General features: G+C 43.7%; 1 protein-coding gene across 3 annotated transcripts in view; it reads left to right on the forward strand.

Annotated features, from left to right (window-relative positions):
• LOC123761647 (uncharacterized) overlaps positions 1 to 16,930 on the forward strand; it is a 62,941-nt gene that overhangs the window by 6,189 nt on the left and 39,822 nt on the right. For all 3 annotated transcript variants that reach the window (XM_045747713.2, XM_069330699.1, XM_069330700.1), the window contains exons 2-4: positions 12,583 to 12,727; positions 12,898 to 13,023; positions 16,079 to 16,251. In XM_045747713.2, coding sequence (XP_045603669.1) covers positions 12,583 to 12,727; positions 12,898 to 13,023; positions 16,079 to 16,251 — 444 coding nt within the window. The remainder of the gene's footprint in view (positions 1 to 12,582; positions 12,728 to 12,897; positions 13,024 to 16,078; positions 16,252 to 16,930) is intronic.

Consider the following 16,930-nt stretch of genomic DNA (forward strand, 5'->3'; position numbering starts at 1 on the left):
ACAAGCAGTGCAAAAAGGCGCCAAGAAGAGCTGCAAAATACTGATCACCATATGATCAGACAATCCAGGAGCTCCACGAACTCCTGAACATATGACGACTAAACACGAGACTACAATACCCAACCCGTCCTCGACTCGTCCGTTACATCCAGCGGTCAACCCCACAGACGTATTCATAAATTTTAACTTGCTGTTCATTCAAAACGGGAATTTTCTCAAGTATAAATTAATATTATAATAGCATATTGTGCATATATAGGCATAGGATAGGCTAGGTCAGGTGTTTAGGTTCTGTTGGCGATTATTTGTATTTGTAGTACGTGGGTGAAGCATTTATAGCGTTGTGATTCGAACAAAATTGGTCAGTGAAGCACTTGTTCCGGATATGTTCGAACGTCAGCAGTTGTGAGTCGTGTGTAAACCGCTTTTCATTCATAAACAGGGGGTTTGGCGAGTGCATGGAATCACTTTTGGATCTTTGTTTGGAGGACGGGCTGCAATACCAAGCCAACACAAGTGGAACATGATCGAAATGTTATAAGACTCAGTGGTAGAAAGATTATTTCAAAATTCAAACCGTCCTCGACTCCAGCCCGTCCTCCAAAGATCCAAAAGTGATTCCATGCACCCGCCAGACCCGCTGTTTATGAATGAAAAGCGGTTTACACACGACTCACAACTGCTGACGTTCGAACATATCCGGAACAAGTGCTTCACTGACGAATTTTGTTCGAATCACAACGCTATAAATGCTTCACCCACGTACTACAAATACAAATAATCGCCAACAGAATCTAAACACCTGACCTAACCTATCCTATGCCTATATATGCACAATATGCTAATATATTATAATATTAATTTATACTTGAGAAAATTCCCGTTTTGAATGAACAGCAAGTTAAAATTTATGAATGCGTCTGTGGGGTTGACCGCTGGATGTAATGGACTGAGTCGAGGACGGGTTGCTCGACTCAAGTACATGACATCCATCGGTCGACCCAACAGACGCATTCATAAATTTTTACATGCTCTTCATTCAAAAGAGGAATTTTCTCAAATAAATTAATATTATATTAGCATATTTTGCATCTATATATAGACATAGGTTAGGTGTTTAGGTTCTGTTGGCGATTATTTGTAGTACGTGGGTGGAGCATTTACAGCGTTGTGGTTCGAACAAAATTCGTCAGTGAAGCACTTGTTCCGGAAGTGTTCGAACGTCTACAGTTTAATCGTGGGAAACCATTTTTCATTCATAAACGGAGTGTGGCGGGTGCATGGAATCACTTTTGGGTCTTTGTTTGGAGGACGGGCTGCAAAATGATACGTCCACAGCTTTTGGCCCAAAAGTCTCGATCTATTCAATGAAAACCTAGCCCCACACAGCCCAGACAGATAACCTGGATAGCGCTTCGGATTCGTAGTCCTGAGGTTCCAGGTTGGATCCCCAGTGGAGGCGGAGACAAATGGGCCAACTTTCTTTCACATTGATGCCCAAGTTACCTAGCAGTAAATAGGTACCTGGGAGTTAGACAGCTGCTGCGGGCTGCGTCCTGGGGGTGTGTAACAAACAGGAAGTCTTTTCGAGGACCTGGCCGCGGAGACGCAAACCCCGAAATCATCTCCATCTCAAGAAGCCCGTCCTCCAAACAAAGACCAAAAAGTAATACCATGCACACGCCAAACAGCCTGTTTATGAATGAAAAACGGTTTACACACGACTCACAACTGATAAAGTTCGAACACTTCCGGAACAAGTGATTCACTGACGAATTTTGTTCGAACCACATTGCTATAAATGCTTCGCCCACGTATTACAAATACAAATAATCTCTAACAGAACCTAAACACCTAACCTATACCTATATATGAACAATATGCTAATATTTTATATTAATAATTTATATTTGAGAAAATTCCTTCTTTGAATGAACATGTTAAAATTTATGAATGCGTCAGTGGGGTCGATCGCTGGATGTAATGGACATTAGTCGAGGACGGGCTGCCCCACAATACATAATTCCTAGACGAAATACTGATATAAAATTCCTCCTTTTTTAAAAATGCAAAAGAAAAGAACAATGAATAAAGATCCTTAAATAGAATATCAAAACGTGTGAAAGCACGTTTTGATATAACTGCAAACGTGTGTGTATTTATATGTGAATGCTACACAGTATTCATCTATAGTCATTCATATATACTGAAATAATTGTGAAGAACTTCGTACACATTCACAACTCGCTGACAAGAGAGAGCAAGCTCAGCATAGCTGCCAACACCCACACATTGTGTCAGCAAGGCGATCAGCCCGCCTATTATAACCTGCGCGTCTCCCTCCTCTTTACTCCCCCCCACCCCAAAAAAAAGAGAGGGTGGATGTGGTAAGGGAAAGAGGGCGTGGTAGAAGTAGAGAGGGGTGGGGGGAGCATGGGTGATGTGTGACGGGAGACGAGGCGTGGGGGTTATGTGGGAGGGGAGATGAGGCATGTTGGAGGAGAGATAAGGGGGATGCATGTGGGGGGAAATAAGGGGGGTGCATGTGGGAGGGGAGATAAGGGGGGTGCATGTGGGAAGGGAGATAAGGGGGGTGCATGTGGGAGGGGAGATAAGGGGGGGTGCATGTGGGAGGGGAGATAAGGGGGGGTGCATGTGGGAGGGGAGATAAGGGGGGGTGCATGTGGGAGGGGAGATAAGGGGGGGTGCATGTGGGAGGGGAGATAAGGGGGGGTGCATGTGGGAGGGGAGATAAGGGGGGGTGCATGTGGGAGGGGAGATAAGGGGGGGTGCATGTGGGAGGGGAGATAAGGGGGTGCATGTGGGAGGGGAGAAAAGGGGGGGTGCATGTGGGAGGGGAGATAAGGGGGGGTGCATGTGGGAGGGGAGATAAGGGGGGTGCATGTGGGAGGGGAGATAAGGGGGGTGCATGTGGGAGGGGAGATAAGGGGGGGTGCATGTGGGAGGGGAGATAAGGGGGGGTGCATGTGGGAGGGGAGATAAGGGGGGGTGCATGTGGGAGGGGAGATAAGGGGGTGCATGTGGGAGGGGAGATAAGGGGGGTGCATGTGGGAGGGGAGATAAGGGGGGTGCATGTGGAAGGGGAGATAAGCTGGGTATGTGGGAGGGGGAGATAAGGGGGGCGTCATGTGGGAAGGGGAGATAAAGTGGGCGTCATGTGGGAAGGGGAGATGAGGGGGCGTCATGTGGGAGGGGGAGATGAGGGGGGCGTCATGTGGGAGGGGGAGATGAGGGGGGCGTCATGTGGGAGGGGGAGATGAGGGGGGCGTCATGTGGGAGGGGGAGATGAGGGGGGCGTCATGTGGGAGGGGGAGATGAGGGGGGCGTCATGTGGGAGGGGGAGATGAGGGGGGCGTCATGTGGGAGGGGGAGATGAGGGGGGCGTCATGTGGGAGGGGGAGATGAGGGGGGCGTCATGTGGGAGGGGGAGATGAGGGGGGCGTCATGTGGGAAGGGAAGATAAGGGGGGCGTCATGTGGGAGGGGAGATAAGGGGGGCGGCTTATGGGAGGGGGGAGATGGGGCGCGGAGGGGCGTGCGGGAGGGGAGATGGGGCGCGGCTGGGCGTATATGTATATGTATGAATAACTATAAATAATAATAATAAAATAAAGAGCCTTAAACAGAACAACATATGTGGAAGCTTCAGAGTGTGTATATATGAATGCTACACAGTAACCCATGGGCATCCATATATGGTGAAACACATGTGAAGAATCTCTCACACACAGCTCCCTGACAAGAGGGAGCCAGCTTAGCTTAGCTGCCAACACCCACACATAGTGTCAGCAAGGCGGACAGCCCGCCTGCTTTCATACCTCTCACTGTATTTCCCACTTCTATACTTCCCTTCACCTATTCCTCTCCTTCCCCCCCCCCCCAAAAAAAAAAAAAATGGGCGCGTGGGAGGGGAGATGGGGCATGGGGGGGTGATGATGGTTGGAGGGGAGTGAGGGAAAGGGGATGTGTTAAGAAAAAGTTGGTGTCAGGGGTAAAAAAAAAAAAGGGTGGGGGGTATTTTCCTGGAATTTCATATATGTCTAGAATTGCCAAACCCCAATAACATGTACCACGGACATCATTTGGAGAGGGCACACTAAACCATTATTGAATGAAAGTAAAATCACGCTCTAAATGTCCATGTAAGCTAAGAAGTACCGTAAGTTTACGACACTCACGGAAGGAAGCTCAACATCTACATTACCCTGGTCTACGTGGGTGTAGAAGAGCAGGCCGCACTTGCTTCTCACAATTACTAAACTAGTGGCATGGCCATGGATTCCAATGAAGGATATGCAAAATACAGATGCAACAAGCAAAGAATTCACAGAATCTTTCATTATTATAGAAATACATGGTCAAATTGTGGGCACAGAATGCTTACAAAAGGATTAACTAGCAAAATAGGAGGATGTATGTTTAATTTTTAAATCTCTAAGCTTCTGCAAATCAGGTTTTTCATGGAACTACATACAATGTTCGATGCAAAGTTCTAGCTGCTGCACTAGTAAAAGAAGCGAAATAGAAATTGGAATCAAATATGAAACGCTGTCAGAGGGTTTACGGACAATGGGGGAGAGGGATTTGGTGACTGGGGGAGAGGGAATTGGTGATTGGGGGGGGCAGTGAGGGAGGAATTGAGTGGTGTTGGGTACATTGGGGGGGATTTTTTTTGTAAGGGGTGGGGGAGTAAAGAGGATGGAGTTCAGAAGTAGCTGACACGATGTGTGGATGTTGGCAGCTAAGCTAAGCTTGCACTCTCTTGTCAGGGAGCTGTGTGTATGTGAGGGGTTCTACACGTGTATCGCGGAATATATGGATGACTATAAATGAATACTGTTTAGCATTCATATATACACTCTCCGATGCTTTGGGGGGAAAAGGCGGTAGTGTTGGGTGCTGTGGAGAAGAGGGAGGGTGGTGTTGGGGTCATAGGAGAAGGAGAGGGCGGGAGGGTGCGGGGACGGGAGTCTTGTTGGTGTGCAGGGACGGTGGTGGGGGAGCTGGGGTGTTTAGAGAGTGAGGGGAGGGGTAATAGGAAGAGCTGAAATTGAAACAAGTTTATTGAGGTAAAATACACACAAAGGGATGAGGTAGCTCAAGCTATTCTCACCCCGTTCAGTACATCGTGTTAATACATAGATACACAACACAAACAATAAACATACTACCGAACATTCTGAGCGATAAACATATACATTTCCTCCTTTACACAAGTAGTATGGTATCAGTCGTACACACACATACTTTTATGACCTAGGTATACTGTATAGACAATTTAGGGAGAGCTGGTTACTCCAAGATGAGACGCCCCGCTCCCACAGCTGGTGGCCCAAAAGCCGCGATTCCACTAGATGAAAACACCGCCCCACAGTACATAATTCCCAGATGAAATACTGACCAGAAATCCTTCCCCCAATAATAGGAAAAATTGAGTATGTAAAGTTGTGTATATATGCAGATGTATATATATATGTGTGTGTGTGTGTGTGTAATAACTCAATAAACAATAATAATAAAGAGCCTTAAACAGAACATGTGTGGAAGCATCGAAATGTGTATATATAAATGCTACACAGTATTCATCTATAGACATCCATATATGGTGAAACACATGTGAAGAACCTCTCACACACAGCTCCCTGACAAGAGAGAGCAAGCTTAGCTTAGCTGCCAACACCCACACATCGTGTCAGCAAGGCGGACAACCCGCCTGCTTTCATACCTTTCACTGCATTTCCTATTTCTTAACTTCCCTTCACCTATGCCTCTCCTTCCTCTTTACTCCCCCTCCCCCCCCCAAAAAAAAAGGATGATCCCGAAGAGGTAAAGGGTTGGAGCGGAGACCTGGGCCACCCATTTAGTCTTGTTATAAATCGTGTTGACTAGGTGCACCCTTGTGGAGGGGATGTGAATGGCGGTTTGGGATTGGGAGGGGATGGAGAGGTGGTGGTTTGTGAATGGAAAGTGTTAGGGGACAGTTTGGGGTAGGTTTGTAAATATTGAGGTAGAGTCCGTAAAAGTTCCCGTGGCGTAGTGGTACTCACCTGGCACTTCACGAGTACCTCTTTTTTTTGTAGTAGTAGTAGTAGTAGTAGTAAAGAAGGAGAGGCATCGGTAAAGGGATGTTTAGAAATGGGAAATCATGTGTTATGAAAACAGGCGGGCTGTCCGCCTTGCTGACAGAATGAGTGGCGTTGGCAACTAAGCTAAGCTTGCTCTCTTGTCAGGGAACTGTGTGCGCGCGAGTTCTTCACATGTATTTCAGCATATATAGGTGTCTATAAATGAGTACTATGTAACATTCGTAGAGTACACACATTCCGATGATTCCACACGTTATGTTCTGTTTAATGCTATTTATTTTATTTATTGATTATATATATATATATATTATATATATATATATTATATAATGTATATATATTATATATATATATTTATATATACTGAATAATATTTAATATAAATAAACTGAAAACTCCACACCCCAGAAGTGACTTGAACATTCGTAGAGTACACACATTCCGATGATTCCTCACGTTATGTTCTGTTTAATGCTATTTATTTTATTTATTGATTATATATATATATATATATAATATATATTATATATATAATATATATATTTATATATATAATATTTAATATAATTAAACTGAAAACTCCACACCCCAGAAGTGACTTGAACCCAGACTGCCAGGAGCACTATGCAACTGGTGCACAGGAGACGTTAACCACATGACCATCAGTGACTGTACAAAAGATGATGGTAGCCGAGGCTATTTGGCCATCATTCCCACGGCACTTTGATGTTAATCTTGGGCATAGTTATTTTATACACCAGTTGCATAGTGCTCCTGGCATTCTGGGTTAGTCACTTCTGGGGTGTGGAGTTTTCAGTTGCATATATGCCTGGGGGACCATTCAACACATGCACAACACAACCAATACAAATAAAATGAAAAACACGACAATGGAAAAATTGGTAAATGTCACGCAGGTTCGATCATTGTTGCAAGTCAAACACTTGAATTCCTCAGAAGTTGGACGTGCCCAAGACGCATCAGGCATTCCCCCTCTGAAACGCAACACTTAGGCGCTGGAGCAAGAAACTTTTTGCTCTCTGGTCTTTTGTAGCGCCGATCAATTTGTTCCCCAATTCCTTCAGGAACTTCAATGCACATTTTCCTCACGAACCGAGGGACTCCGAACCAATGGGAACAAAGTTGTAGCAGTGTGCCAGACCTCTGTATTTTATAATTTTCTGCGATTCCCTGATAGTAGTAGTGCCACCACCTTCCCGTGTGCTGTAGTGGAGGTAGGTACTGGCCAGTGTGGCAGCGCACGTGCAGTCCCACACTACTTGCTTACGATCCTTCCAAGGTAGTAAGGTGACCCCATCTGGGCGCTTCTGAGGGTCGTTGGGTCTGAATAAGTGTGGTTCTCTTTGTGCTGGGCAGCGGGCCGTGGCGAGGCTCCTCTTGATGTCGCTGATTTCGTCTTGCAATCTTTCCCTGTGATTTACGACAGACCAGACCATGACGACCATATTGGTCTGTCATCGCAGTTCCGCAGATGCACCTATGTTCGGTGAGGATGGGGGCGGTAAGGCGAAGGGCAACTCCAATGCAGAGAGCATCATGATTGAGGCGAGTTCCCAGGGCTGCATTGGGGATAGCAAATAAAAAATCCCCGGCGTTGGATGCTGTTACCGCTAGGAGGCAGGCTTTGTTTTCAGTATCTGCGTTTTCGAGCATTGTTGTGACGGTCTTTTCCATTATGGGGCTATCCCAGTGGGCCCGCTTGTGGCCTTTTGGGGCTTGTGGTCGGGGTAGAGGGTGTGCAATGGTTTCCCATTGTCTGGCTGCTTCGATGAACGTTTTTGATCATGAGTTACCACTGTGTTTCTCATACGCTCTAGTAGGATCTGCCCTATTAATTCGTTGTACATGAGGATAAGAATGCTGGAAGTGCTACCTCAGTTGCCTTCCGTATGCCTATCCCCCCCAAATCTCACTGGTAGTATTGCTTGGTCCCACTGACTGTCATCTAAATCTAGGTTGAGTGCCTTCCTGAATATTGACCTGAGGAGCTCATTATATTGACTTAGCAGTGGGTTGCCAAAAGTGGGTGCACATCTTAAAACGTTTGCTTAAGTAATGGTTGCTATTCAACCAGTGATAATGGATGATCAAAGGCTCGAAGGACACCTGATTTAGCTTTTAACACCCTCCAGTCCCTACTTAATATATTAATACCCTGATCCAAGCCATTCCAGCCAATTTACATTCAATATTTTTTTCGGGAGTAAAGAGAATGAAGAGGCACAGGTGGAGGAAGAGTTTAGAAATGGAAAATATAGTGGGAGTTACGATAGCAGGCGGGATGTCCGCCTTGCTGATAAGTTGTGTGTGTATATTGGCAGCTAACAACGCTTGCTCTTCGTCAGAGAGCTGTGTATTCACTTAGTTGTGCTTAGGGGGGATTGAGCTCTGCTCTTTCGGCCCACCTCTCGACTGTCAATCAACCAACTGTTACCAACTACTTTTTTTTTTTTACCCACACACCCCAGAAAGCAGCCCATAACAGCTGTCTAACTTCCAGGTACCTATTTAGTGCTAGGTAACAGGAACATCAGGGTGAAAGAAACTGCCCATTTGTTTCTGCTGGCCCCGGGAATCGAACCCCCGGTCCACATGACTATCATGCGTGCTATCTACACAACCACCGGCCCCTTGTTTGTGTGTGTAATTACCAAAGTATAGTTACAGGATGAGAGTTACGCTCGTGGTGTCTTGTCTTCCCAGTGTTCTGTCGTATAACACTTTAAAACTACTAATGGTTTTGGCCTCCACCACCTTCTCACATAGCTTGTTCCAACCATTTCCACCTCTCATCAGGCGGTCTTGGAAGGGTTCGAAATTACAAGAGATGAGGTCAAGAGGCGTCTGTTGGATCTGGACGTGACGTGAAAAAGGCTGTTGATTCAGACGGAATCTCACCATGGGTATTGAAAGAGTGTGCAGAAGCACTTTGCTTGCCACTCAACGTAGTGTATAATAGGTCAGTGAAGACAGGAGACCTATCCGAAATATGGAAGATGGCTAATGTAGTCCCACTCTACAAAAAGGGTGACAGACAAGAGGAACTGAACTACAAGCCAGTGTCCTTAACTTGTATACCATGCAAGGTGATGGAGAAGATCGTGAGAGAAAACCTAGTAACACATCTGGAGAGGAGGGACTTCTTGACAACCCATCAACATGAGTTTAGGGAGGGTTTAGGGAGTTTAGGGAGGCGGACATCCCACCTGCTTTCATAACTCATTGTATTTCCCACTTTTAAACTTCCCTTCACCTATGCCATATCCATCCTCTTTATTCCCCCCACATTAAAAAGAAAAAACATGGGGAGGCAATAGTAAGGTTAAGGATGGACTGTAAGAAAGAAGTTATCCAACCTCAACTTATCTGAAACCTGCCTCTTAGTGTCATTTATTTCACGATGCCTTCCATCCCCCTCTCCCTCCCCTACTCCACACCCCCTTCCCTCCTTCCTCTCCCTCCTCTCTCTCCCTCCCTCCCTCCCTGTCCCTCCCCACCTCTCCTTCCCTCCCTCTCCCTCCCTCCCTCTCCTTCCCCACCTCTCCCTCCCCACCTCTCCCTCCCCACCTCTCCCTCCCTACCTCTCCCTCCCCTCCTCTCCCTCCCCACCTCTCCCTCCCTCCCTCTCCCTCCCTCCCCACCTCTCCCTCCCTCCCTCTCCCTCCCTCCCTCTCCCTCCCCACCTCTCCCTCCCTCCCTCTCCACCTCCCTCCCTCCTCTCCCTCCCTCCCTCCTCCTTCCATTCCCCCTTCCCTTCCATTTCTCCCTCCCCCTCTTCCATTTCTCCCTCCCCCTCTTCCATTTCTCCCTCCCCCTCTTCCATTTCTCCCTCCCCCTCTTCCATTTCTCCCTCCCCCTCTTCCATTTCTCCCTCCCCCTTCCATTTCTCCCTCCCACCCATCCATTCCACCCCCCCCCATAGGGCGCCTGACAGCTGGGTGGACAGCGCTTCGCATTGTAGTGCTGAGGTTCCGGGTTCGATCCCCGGTGGAGGCAGAGACAAATGGGCAAAATGTTTCTTTCACCCTAATGCCCTGTTACCTAACAGTAAATAGGTACCTGGGAGTTCGACAGCTGCTACGGGCTGCTTCCTGGAGGGGGGGGGGGGGTGTAACATAAAGGAGGTCTGGTTGAGGACCGGGCCGCGGGGACGCTTAGCCCCGAAATCATCTCAAGATAATCTCAAGAACCCCCTCTCCCTCCCCTCTCCTCTCCTCCTCCCCTCCACCCACCCCCCTCCTCTCTTTTTTTCTGTCGCCCGTTTTGTTTGTCTCCTGTTTTTCTGTGTCCCGTTTTTTGTCCCTTTTTCTGTCTTCCGTTTTTTTGTCCCTTTTTCTGTCTCCCGTTTTTGTCCCTTTTTCTGTCTCCCGTTTTTGTCCCTTTTTCTGTCTCCCGTTTTTGTCCCTTTTTCTGTCTCCCGTTTTTTTGTCCCTTTTTCTGTCCCGTTTTTTTTCCCTTTTTCTGTCTCCCGTTTTTTTTGTCCCTTTTTCTGTCTCCCGTTTTTTTTGTCCCTTTTTCTGTCTCCCGTTTTTTTGTCCCTTTTTCTGTCTCCCGTTTTTTTGTCCCTTTTTCTGTCTCCCGTTTTTTTGTCCCTTTTTCTGTCTCCCGTTTTTTTGTCCCTTTTTCTGTCTCCCGTTTTTTTGTCCCTTTTTCTGTCTCCCGTTTTTTTGTCCCTTTTTCTGTCTCCCGTTTTTTTGTCCCTTTTTCTGTCTCCCGTTTTTTTTTTGTCCCTTTTTCTGTCTCCCGTTTTTTTTCCTTTTTCTGTCTCCCGTTTTTTTTTCCCTTTTTCTGTCTCCCGTTTTTTGTCCCTTTTTCTGTCTCCCGTTTTTTTGTCTCCCGTGTTTTTCTGGTGTTTTTCTGTCTCCCGTTTTTTTGTCTCCCGTGTTTTTCTGGTGTTTTTCTGTCTCCCGTGTTTTTTTGTCTCGCGTTTTTTTCTGTAGTTTTTTTTGTCACGTTTTTTTCCTGTCGCGTTTTTTTGTCGCGTTTTTTTTCTCGCGTTTTTTTTCTCGCGTTTTTTTTTTGTCGCGTTTTTTCTGTCTCGCGTTTTTTTCTCACGTTTTTTTTGTCTCGCGTTTTTTTCTGTCGCGTTTTTTTTTTGTCGCGTTTTTTTGTCGCGTTTTTTCTGTCTTGCGTTTTCTTTGTCTCGCGTTTTTTTCTGTCATGTTTTTTTTCTGTCGTGTTTTTTTGTCTCGTGTTTTTTTTCTGTCGCGTTTTTTTTGTCTCGCGTTTTTTTTCTGCCTCGCGTTTTTTTTTTTCTTTTTTTTCTGCCTCGCGTTTTTTTTTCTTTTTTTTCTGCCTCGCGTTTTTTTTTCTGCCTCGCGTTTTTTTTCTGCCTCGCGTTTTTTTCTGCCTCGCGTTTTTTTGTCGCGTTTTTTTGTCGCGTTTTTTTCCTGCCTCGCGTTTTTTTTTCTCTTATCTATTAAAAGGAGAGAACAGGAACCAAGCTTCACATTGCTGGAATACATGAGTTATGTGGTTATCATGTCTCCCCTAAGTGTCTCAGGAATTGATGGAGTAGATAAAAAAAGTTTATTTAATGTAGGGTACCTGCATAAGGGGATGCAGGTGGTGGAACTGGACCCAAGTGAGCCAGACATACATTAGAAAGAACTTTTTCAGTGTCAAGAGTAGTTAATGGAATGCATTAGGAATTGATGTAGTTACCTTAAGGTTACAGTATCTTGAGATGCTTTCGGGGCTAAGCATCTCCAAGGCCCGGTCCTCGACCAGGCCTCCTGTTTATTACACATCCCCAGGAAGCAGCCCTTAGCAGCTGTCGAACTCCCAGGTACCTATTTACTGTTAGGTAACAGGGCATTAGGGTGAAAGAAACTGCCCATTTGTCTCTAGCTCCACTGGGGATCGAACCCGGAACCTCAGGACTATGAATCTGAAGCACTGTCCCACTCAAGTGTCAGGCCCCACAGTTTCAAATGTAGATATGATTGAGCTCAATAAGCTCAGGAACCCATCATTTGGTATTCCCAGGTGGTCACCCATCCAAGTACCAACATACCTGGCGTGTGCGAGTACTCGCCTATTTGTACTCGCCTAGTTGTTTGTGGGGGTTGAGCATCAGCTCTTTGGTCCCGACTCTCGACTGTCAATCAACAATTGAGTCTGTGTGTTGGAGGGGTGTGGGGTGGGGGTTGTTTTGAGTGTGTGAGGTTGATTTGGTGTTGACAAATGTTATTTCCTAGACATTTATATTTAAATCAATGCTGTACATTCAAAATATATAATGGTGGTATGTATGCATGTTGTACCACAGTATCATATGTAATTAGTATGCTGATTTTTATACCAACATGCAAAATGAAGGAGCTTACTTTCAAGACCTTTTTAACTTGTATCAAGAAATCATATACTTTGTATTACTGTTGATAATGATTATGTATTTTACTATAAGGTAATTTAGATTTTTCCCATTTTAATATAAAGTATTTTTATATCAGCGAGAACGGAAGGAGCGAAAGTTGTACAGCGATGACTGGGCTCTGGGAGATGAGGAAATTGAGGGTCATCACACATTTGATCTTGATCAAAAGATAAAATCAGAAGAGTTTAATTCATGTTTTGTTAAAGATATGACGGATACAGGTAAGTGGCAGTGGTAGTCATGAATATATAAATATTACCATACAGTATTGATCATGTTTGTTCTGGTAGTGATAACACTTTACAGATAATTTGTTAATATTGATGTGGATGAAAAGTAGTCATAGGCTTTTTTCAATTTTATCTTTATTTGATGTATATTTTCTTTCCAGAATATAATCTTGCACATGTACAAGAGAACGGGTTTAATTGGCCATTGCTTTTCAAAGACAAGAAACGTCTAGGCATCGTAATACCTAACGAGGATTTCACGATCAATGATGTCCGTCTGTGTGTTGGTGAGCTGAATTAGAATAATCTGAAGTTAAAAAAAATTCAATTTAAATTATTTATTATGTAAATGTTTTAACACTGAAATATATTACAGTACTCTGACCCCCAGCTACTGTACAACTATTCTAATATAAGCTTTACAGTATTGTTGAGAATGCTTATTTACTATATAAAGAATTAAGCTTTTGAAATTCAGTACATATATATTAAAATAATTGGATAATTTTTTTGTGGTTGAGTTCATTTTGTACAGGGAAATTGAAAAATACTGAAAAGGAAATAATAATGATGAATGAAAGATGGCATGGAGTTAAGGATTGTGACCAGAATTAATTACAACAGCATTTGGAAGCATTACAATTTAATTATTATTCAGTGGTTAATACCTTTGCTCCTATGTGTAAAATGTGACTTGTCTTACCTAAAAAAAAAAGTGCTGTATATTCTTGGTGCTTTTACTTCTTATACAGAATATAAACTTTCTGCAGTTATGGTGCATAAAGCTGGTGGTCCCTGAATGTGGGAAAAGGTAAATGTAAATGAAAAGGTAAACTGAGGTGGACGAACAGACCACTTCATGATGCTCTTTGTCAGTGGACCATAGTAAGTGATATGGATCCATAATGTGTTGCAGGAGGCTGAATAAATGTTCAAAGCATTGTGGAATATATCATAGCACCAGGCAGGACCACCAGGGATATTAGTGCTTTATCTCTGAAGTTTGATTTTTGCAGGCCTGCAAAGATTGTAACATGCCTTGTACATGTTACAATCCAGTTTCAGGCACCCTCAGTCTCCATTCTGTAAGAGGAATAGTAAGATGTGGGATGCTACCCATCACCAGTGCTGTCCTTGCCCACATGGCCTCTCTTCTTCATTTATGCTCATAGAAATGTGCCCCTTCCCTGCTACAGGCATGATTAACCCTTAAACTGCGCATGGCGTATATATACGCCCTGAGTAACATGTCCCATGGTGCGCATGGCGTATATATACGCCATAGGGTGCCAGGCCTGATTCAAATGGCCCGCGGCTACACGGGGTTCACAGTAGCTTCCTCAGGGCTCTTGTAAACAGATGCCATTTTTAAAAAAAATCGTGGGCAATATTCTCAGGTGTGAGAGGCACAGTACTGTTGGAGCAACCAAGGCCGGCGCACGCAGCATGAGCGAACAGCATTGATGTTCAGCTTGTGCCCACAGCATCGCCGAAAAATGTCAAAATAAATATATAATTGTTATTATTTAGCGATGACAATATTACAGATGACCAATGACTGTGATATAAATAACCAGGGTTGTGATAATAGCAGGATTGTTGTAATAATTAGCGCTGTGTGAGGAGTGATGCTGAGAGACGGAGGGAGACAGCATCGTTTACTGACTGTGTGGCCACCTGTTATTGTTTGCGTTCACCATACCAGGTCAGTGGTTCTCTATGGTGAACACAAATGTAGATACTTATATATAATGTGTGTATTAGTGTAATAACAGCAAAAGGATTATGCTGGGAGGAGCCATATGGGTGACGGAGGTGACGTCGTCTGCACGATTTCTCTAGCTGTTTAGAGGGTGGCCACTATGCTCTTTGGGCGCTCTACAAGCTTAGGTGTACAGTTATGGTGCATAAAACATGTAGATATTTATATATAACGTCTGTATATAGTGTAATAACACCACAACTGGTATTGTTGGGGGAGAAAGTTTAGTGCGTGTGACCTTGAAAGAGTGAGGGAGCCGCCATCTGTGTATAGCGACGACTCTTAGTGCCTGAACTAACTATATCAGCTTAGCTGTACAGTTGTGGTGAACAAAATATACTCATACTTATATATAACGTCTGTATATAGTGTAATAACACCACAACTGGTATTGTTGGGGGAGAAAGTTTAGTGCGTGTGTTGAGGGAGTGGCAGTGAGTGGCTGGCTGGTGTGTGGCGGTAACTCCTCGTTGCTTTTCGACTCTCAATACAAACTTAGTGGTTCGTTATGGTGACCAAAACATGCCAATACTTATATATAACCTGTGTATAGAGTGTAATAGCAGCAAAACTATTTGTTTATTGTTTTATAAACATAATAATTGAATCACTAATACGCACATCATACTTTTGAGTATAGCGATTATTAACCACTTTTATTATATAAATATATTACAATACACACTATTGAATAATATTACTGCAAAAAAACTAAGAAAAAATCAATCGGAGACATTGAAACAATTAGGTAATAATATCTTTGTGGCAACTCCCATCTGTCAACGCGGGTGACGCTGACCGGGTCTGACGACCGCTCTGTCAACGCCCACTTTTTGCCAGACTTCCTCGGTCAATTGCGCCCAAAATATGTCACCTACGATTTTTTTTTTATTTTTTCCGTGCTCAGGGGACACAAATTAACATGTTTAGAAGACGAAAAAATTTTTTTGAATTTTTTTTTTTCTTGCGCACAGGGGTGTAAATGTCCATATGACCCCTGAGCAGTGTAAGGGTTAATGGTAACTCTCCAGTGACTGTTTTGGCAAGTCCTAGATGGGATATGAGGGGATAGACATGATTTACAGATAAATGACATGAAACATCTTTACCTTGTAAAGTTATCCATTTTGTATATAATAAATAGCATGAGAGAGATTCACAGAAATGCTGTAATCAAACTATATAGACATACGAGGTACAAAAGGAGCAAAGCGGCCAATAATAAACAAAATTTATGCTTTGATATTGTTTTGTACAGTACTGTATTTCAAAACACTGATAAGGGAAATGTACCAAAATAATTTAGGAAAAAATAAGCTATTGTAATATTGGATAGACAATCTTGCACGAAAGCTCGTACTCTCTAATAAAGCCAAATTTGAAATTTTTTTCAATTGTCATTCACACTTCCGTGGAAGTGGATAGAGCTTCGGCCTCACACGCCATATTCACCTTCGGTCTTTAGTCTCCCAAAGCCCAGGTGAATGGATTTGAAAAATTTAATTATACTGTATTGCTAAAATTTATTGTGATTCTTATTATAATTTTGCTACCAATATACTAATATGACACCATTTCAGGATCACGTAGGATGCTAGATGTTATGGATGTGAACACACAGAAGAATGTAGAAATGACGATGAAAGATTGGCAACGATACTTTGAAAGCCAGGACAAGGACAAGTTGCTCAATGTCATATCCTTAGAATTTTCTCACACAAAACTTGAGTCATTAATTCAAGCACCAACTGTAGTAAGTTTCGCCTTTTACCAAATGTCGTTCAAATTTGATAAGCAGAGAAAAAATGAATATTTAAATCATATTTAGTGACTGTTTAATATACCCAATGACATCTCATCCCACACTCATCACATACCCACACTCATCACATAGCAAACACCACACAGTAGATATTGTAAAATCTTGATTCATTTTGCCCAGATTAATAAACAAAATAATCTCTTCCTTGTCTGGGACCACCATCTAGGGGTGTCTTTAAACCAAGACATTACTATATACAGTGACTAAAAACACTTTTCGGTGTACCGCAGGAATGTTTTTAAAAGGTGCGCTGTGCAGTGGTATTAATATGGATCTGTGTAGTAGTATACATTGTTTAATGTCCAATCTTGTAATAAGAGGCTAAGTTTAAGATTTAATGAATTGGGTACCAAAGGCTTTGTTATTGTGTTGACCAAACCACACACTAGAAATTGAAAAGACTATGATGTTTTGGTCCGTCCTAGACCATTATCAAGTTGATTGTGATGAGACAAGGGAGGCAAAGGCATTAAGTAAGGGGAAAGAGGTGTGAGGAGACAGAAATCTTAGAGGAAGATGAGAGCAAGGCAAAGGGTACGGAAGGTAAGGTGTAATACTAGAAGTAAGAATGGGAACGTAAGAGAAACATGAGAAAGAAGAAAAGAAATGA

Source organism: Procambarus clarkii, chromosome 24, assembly GCF_040958095.1.
Source record: "Procambarus clarkii isolate CNS0578487 chromosome 24, FALCON_Pclarkii_2.0, whole genome shotgun sequence".
NCBI lineage: Eukaryota > Metazoa > Arthropoda > Malacostraca > Decapoda > Cambaridae > Procambarus > Procambarus clarkii.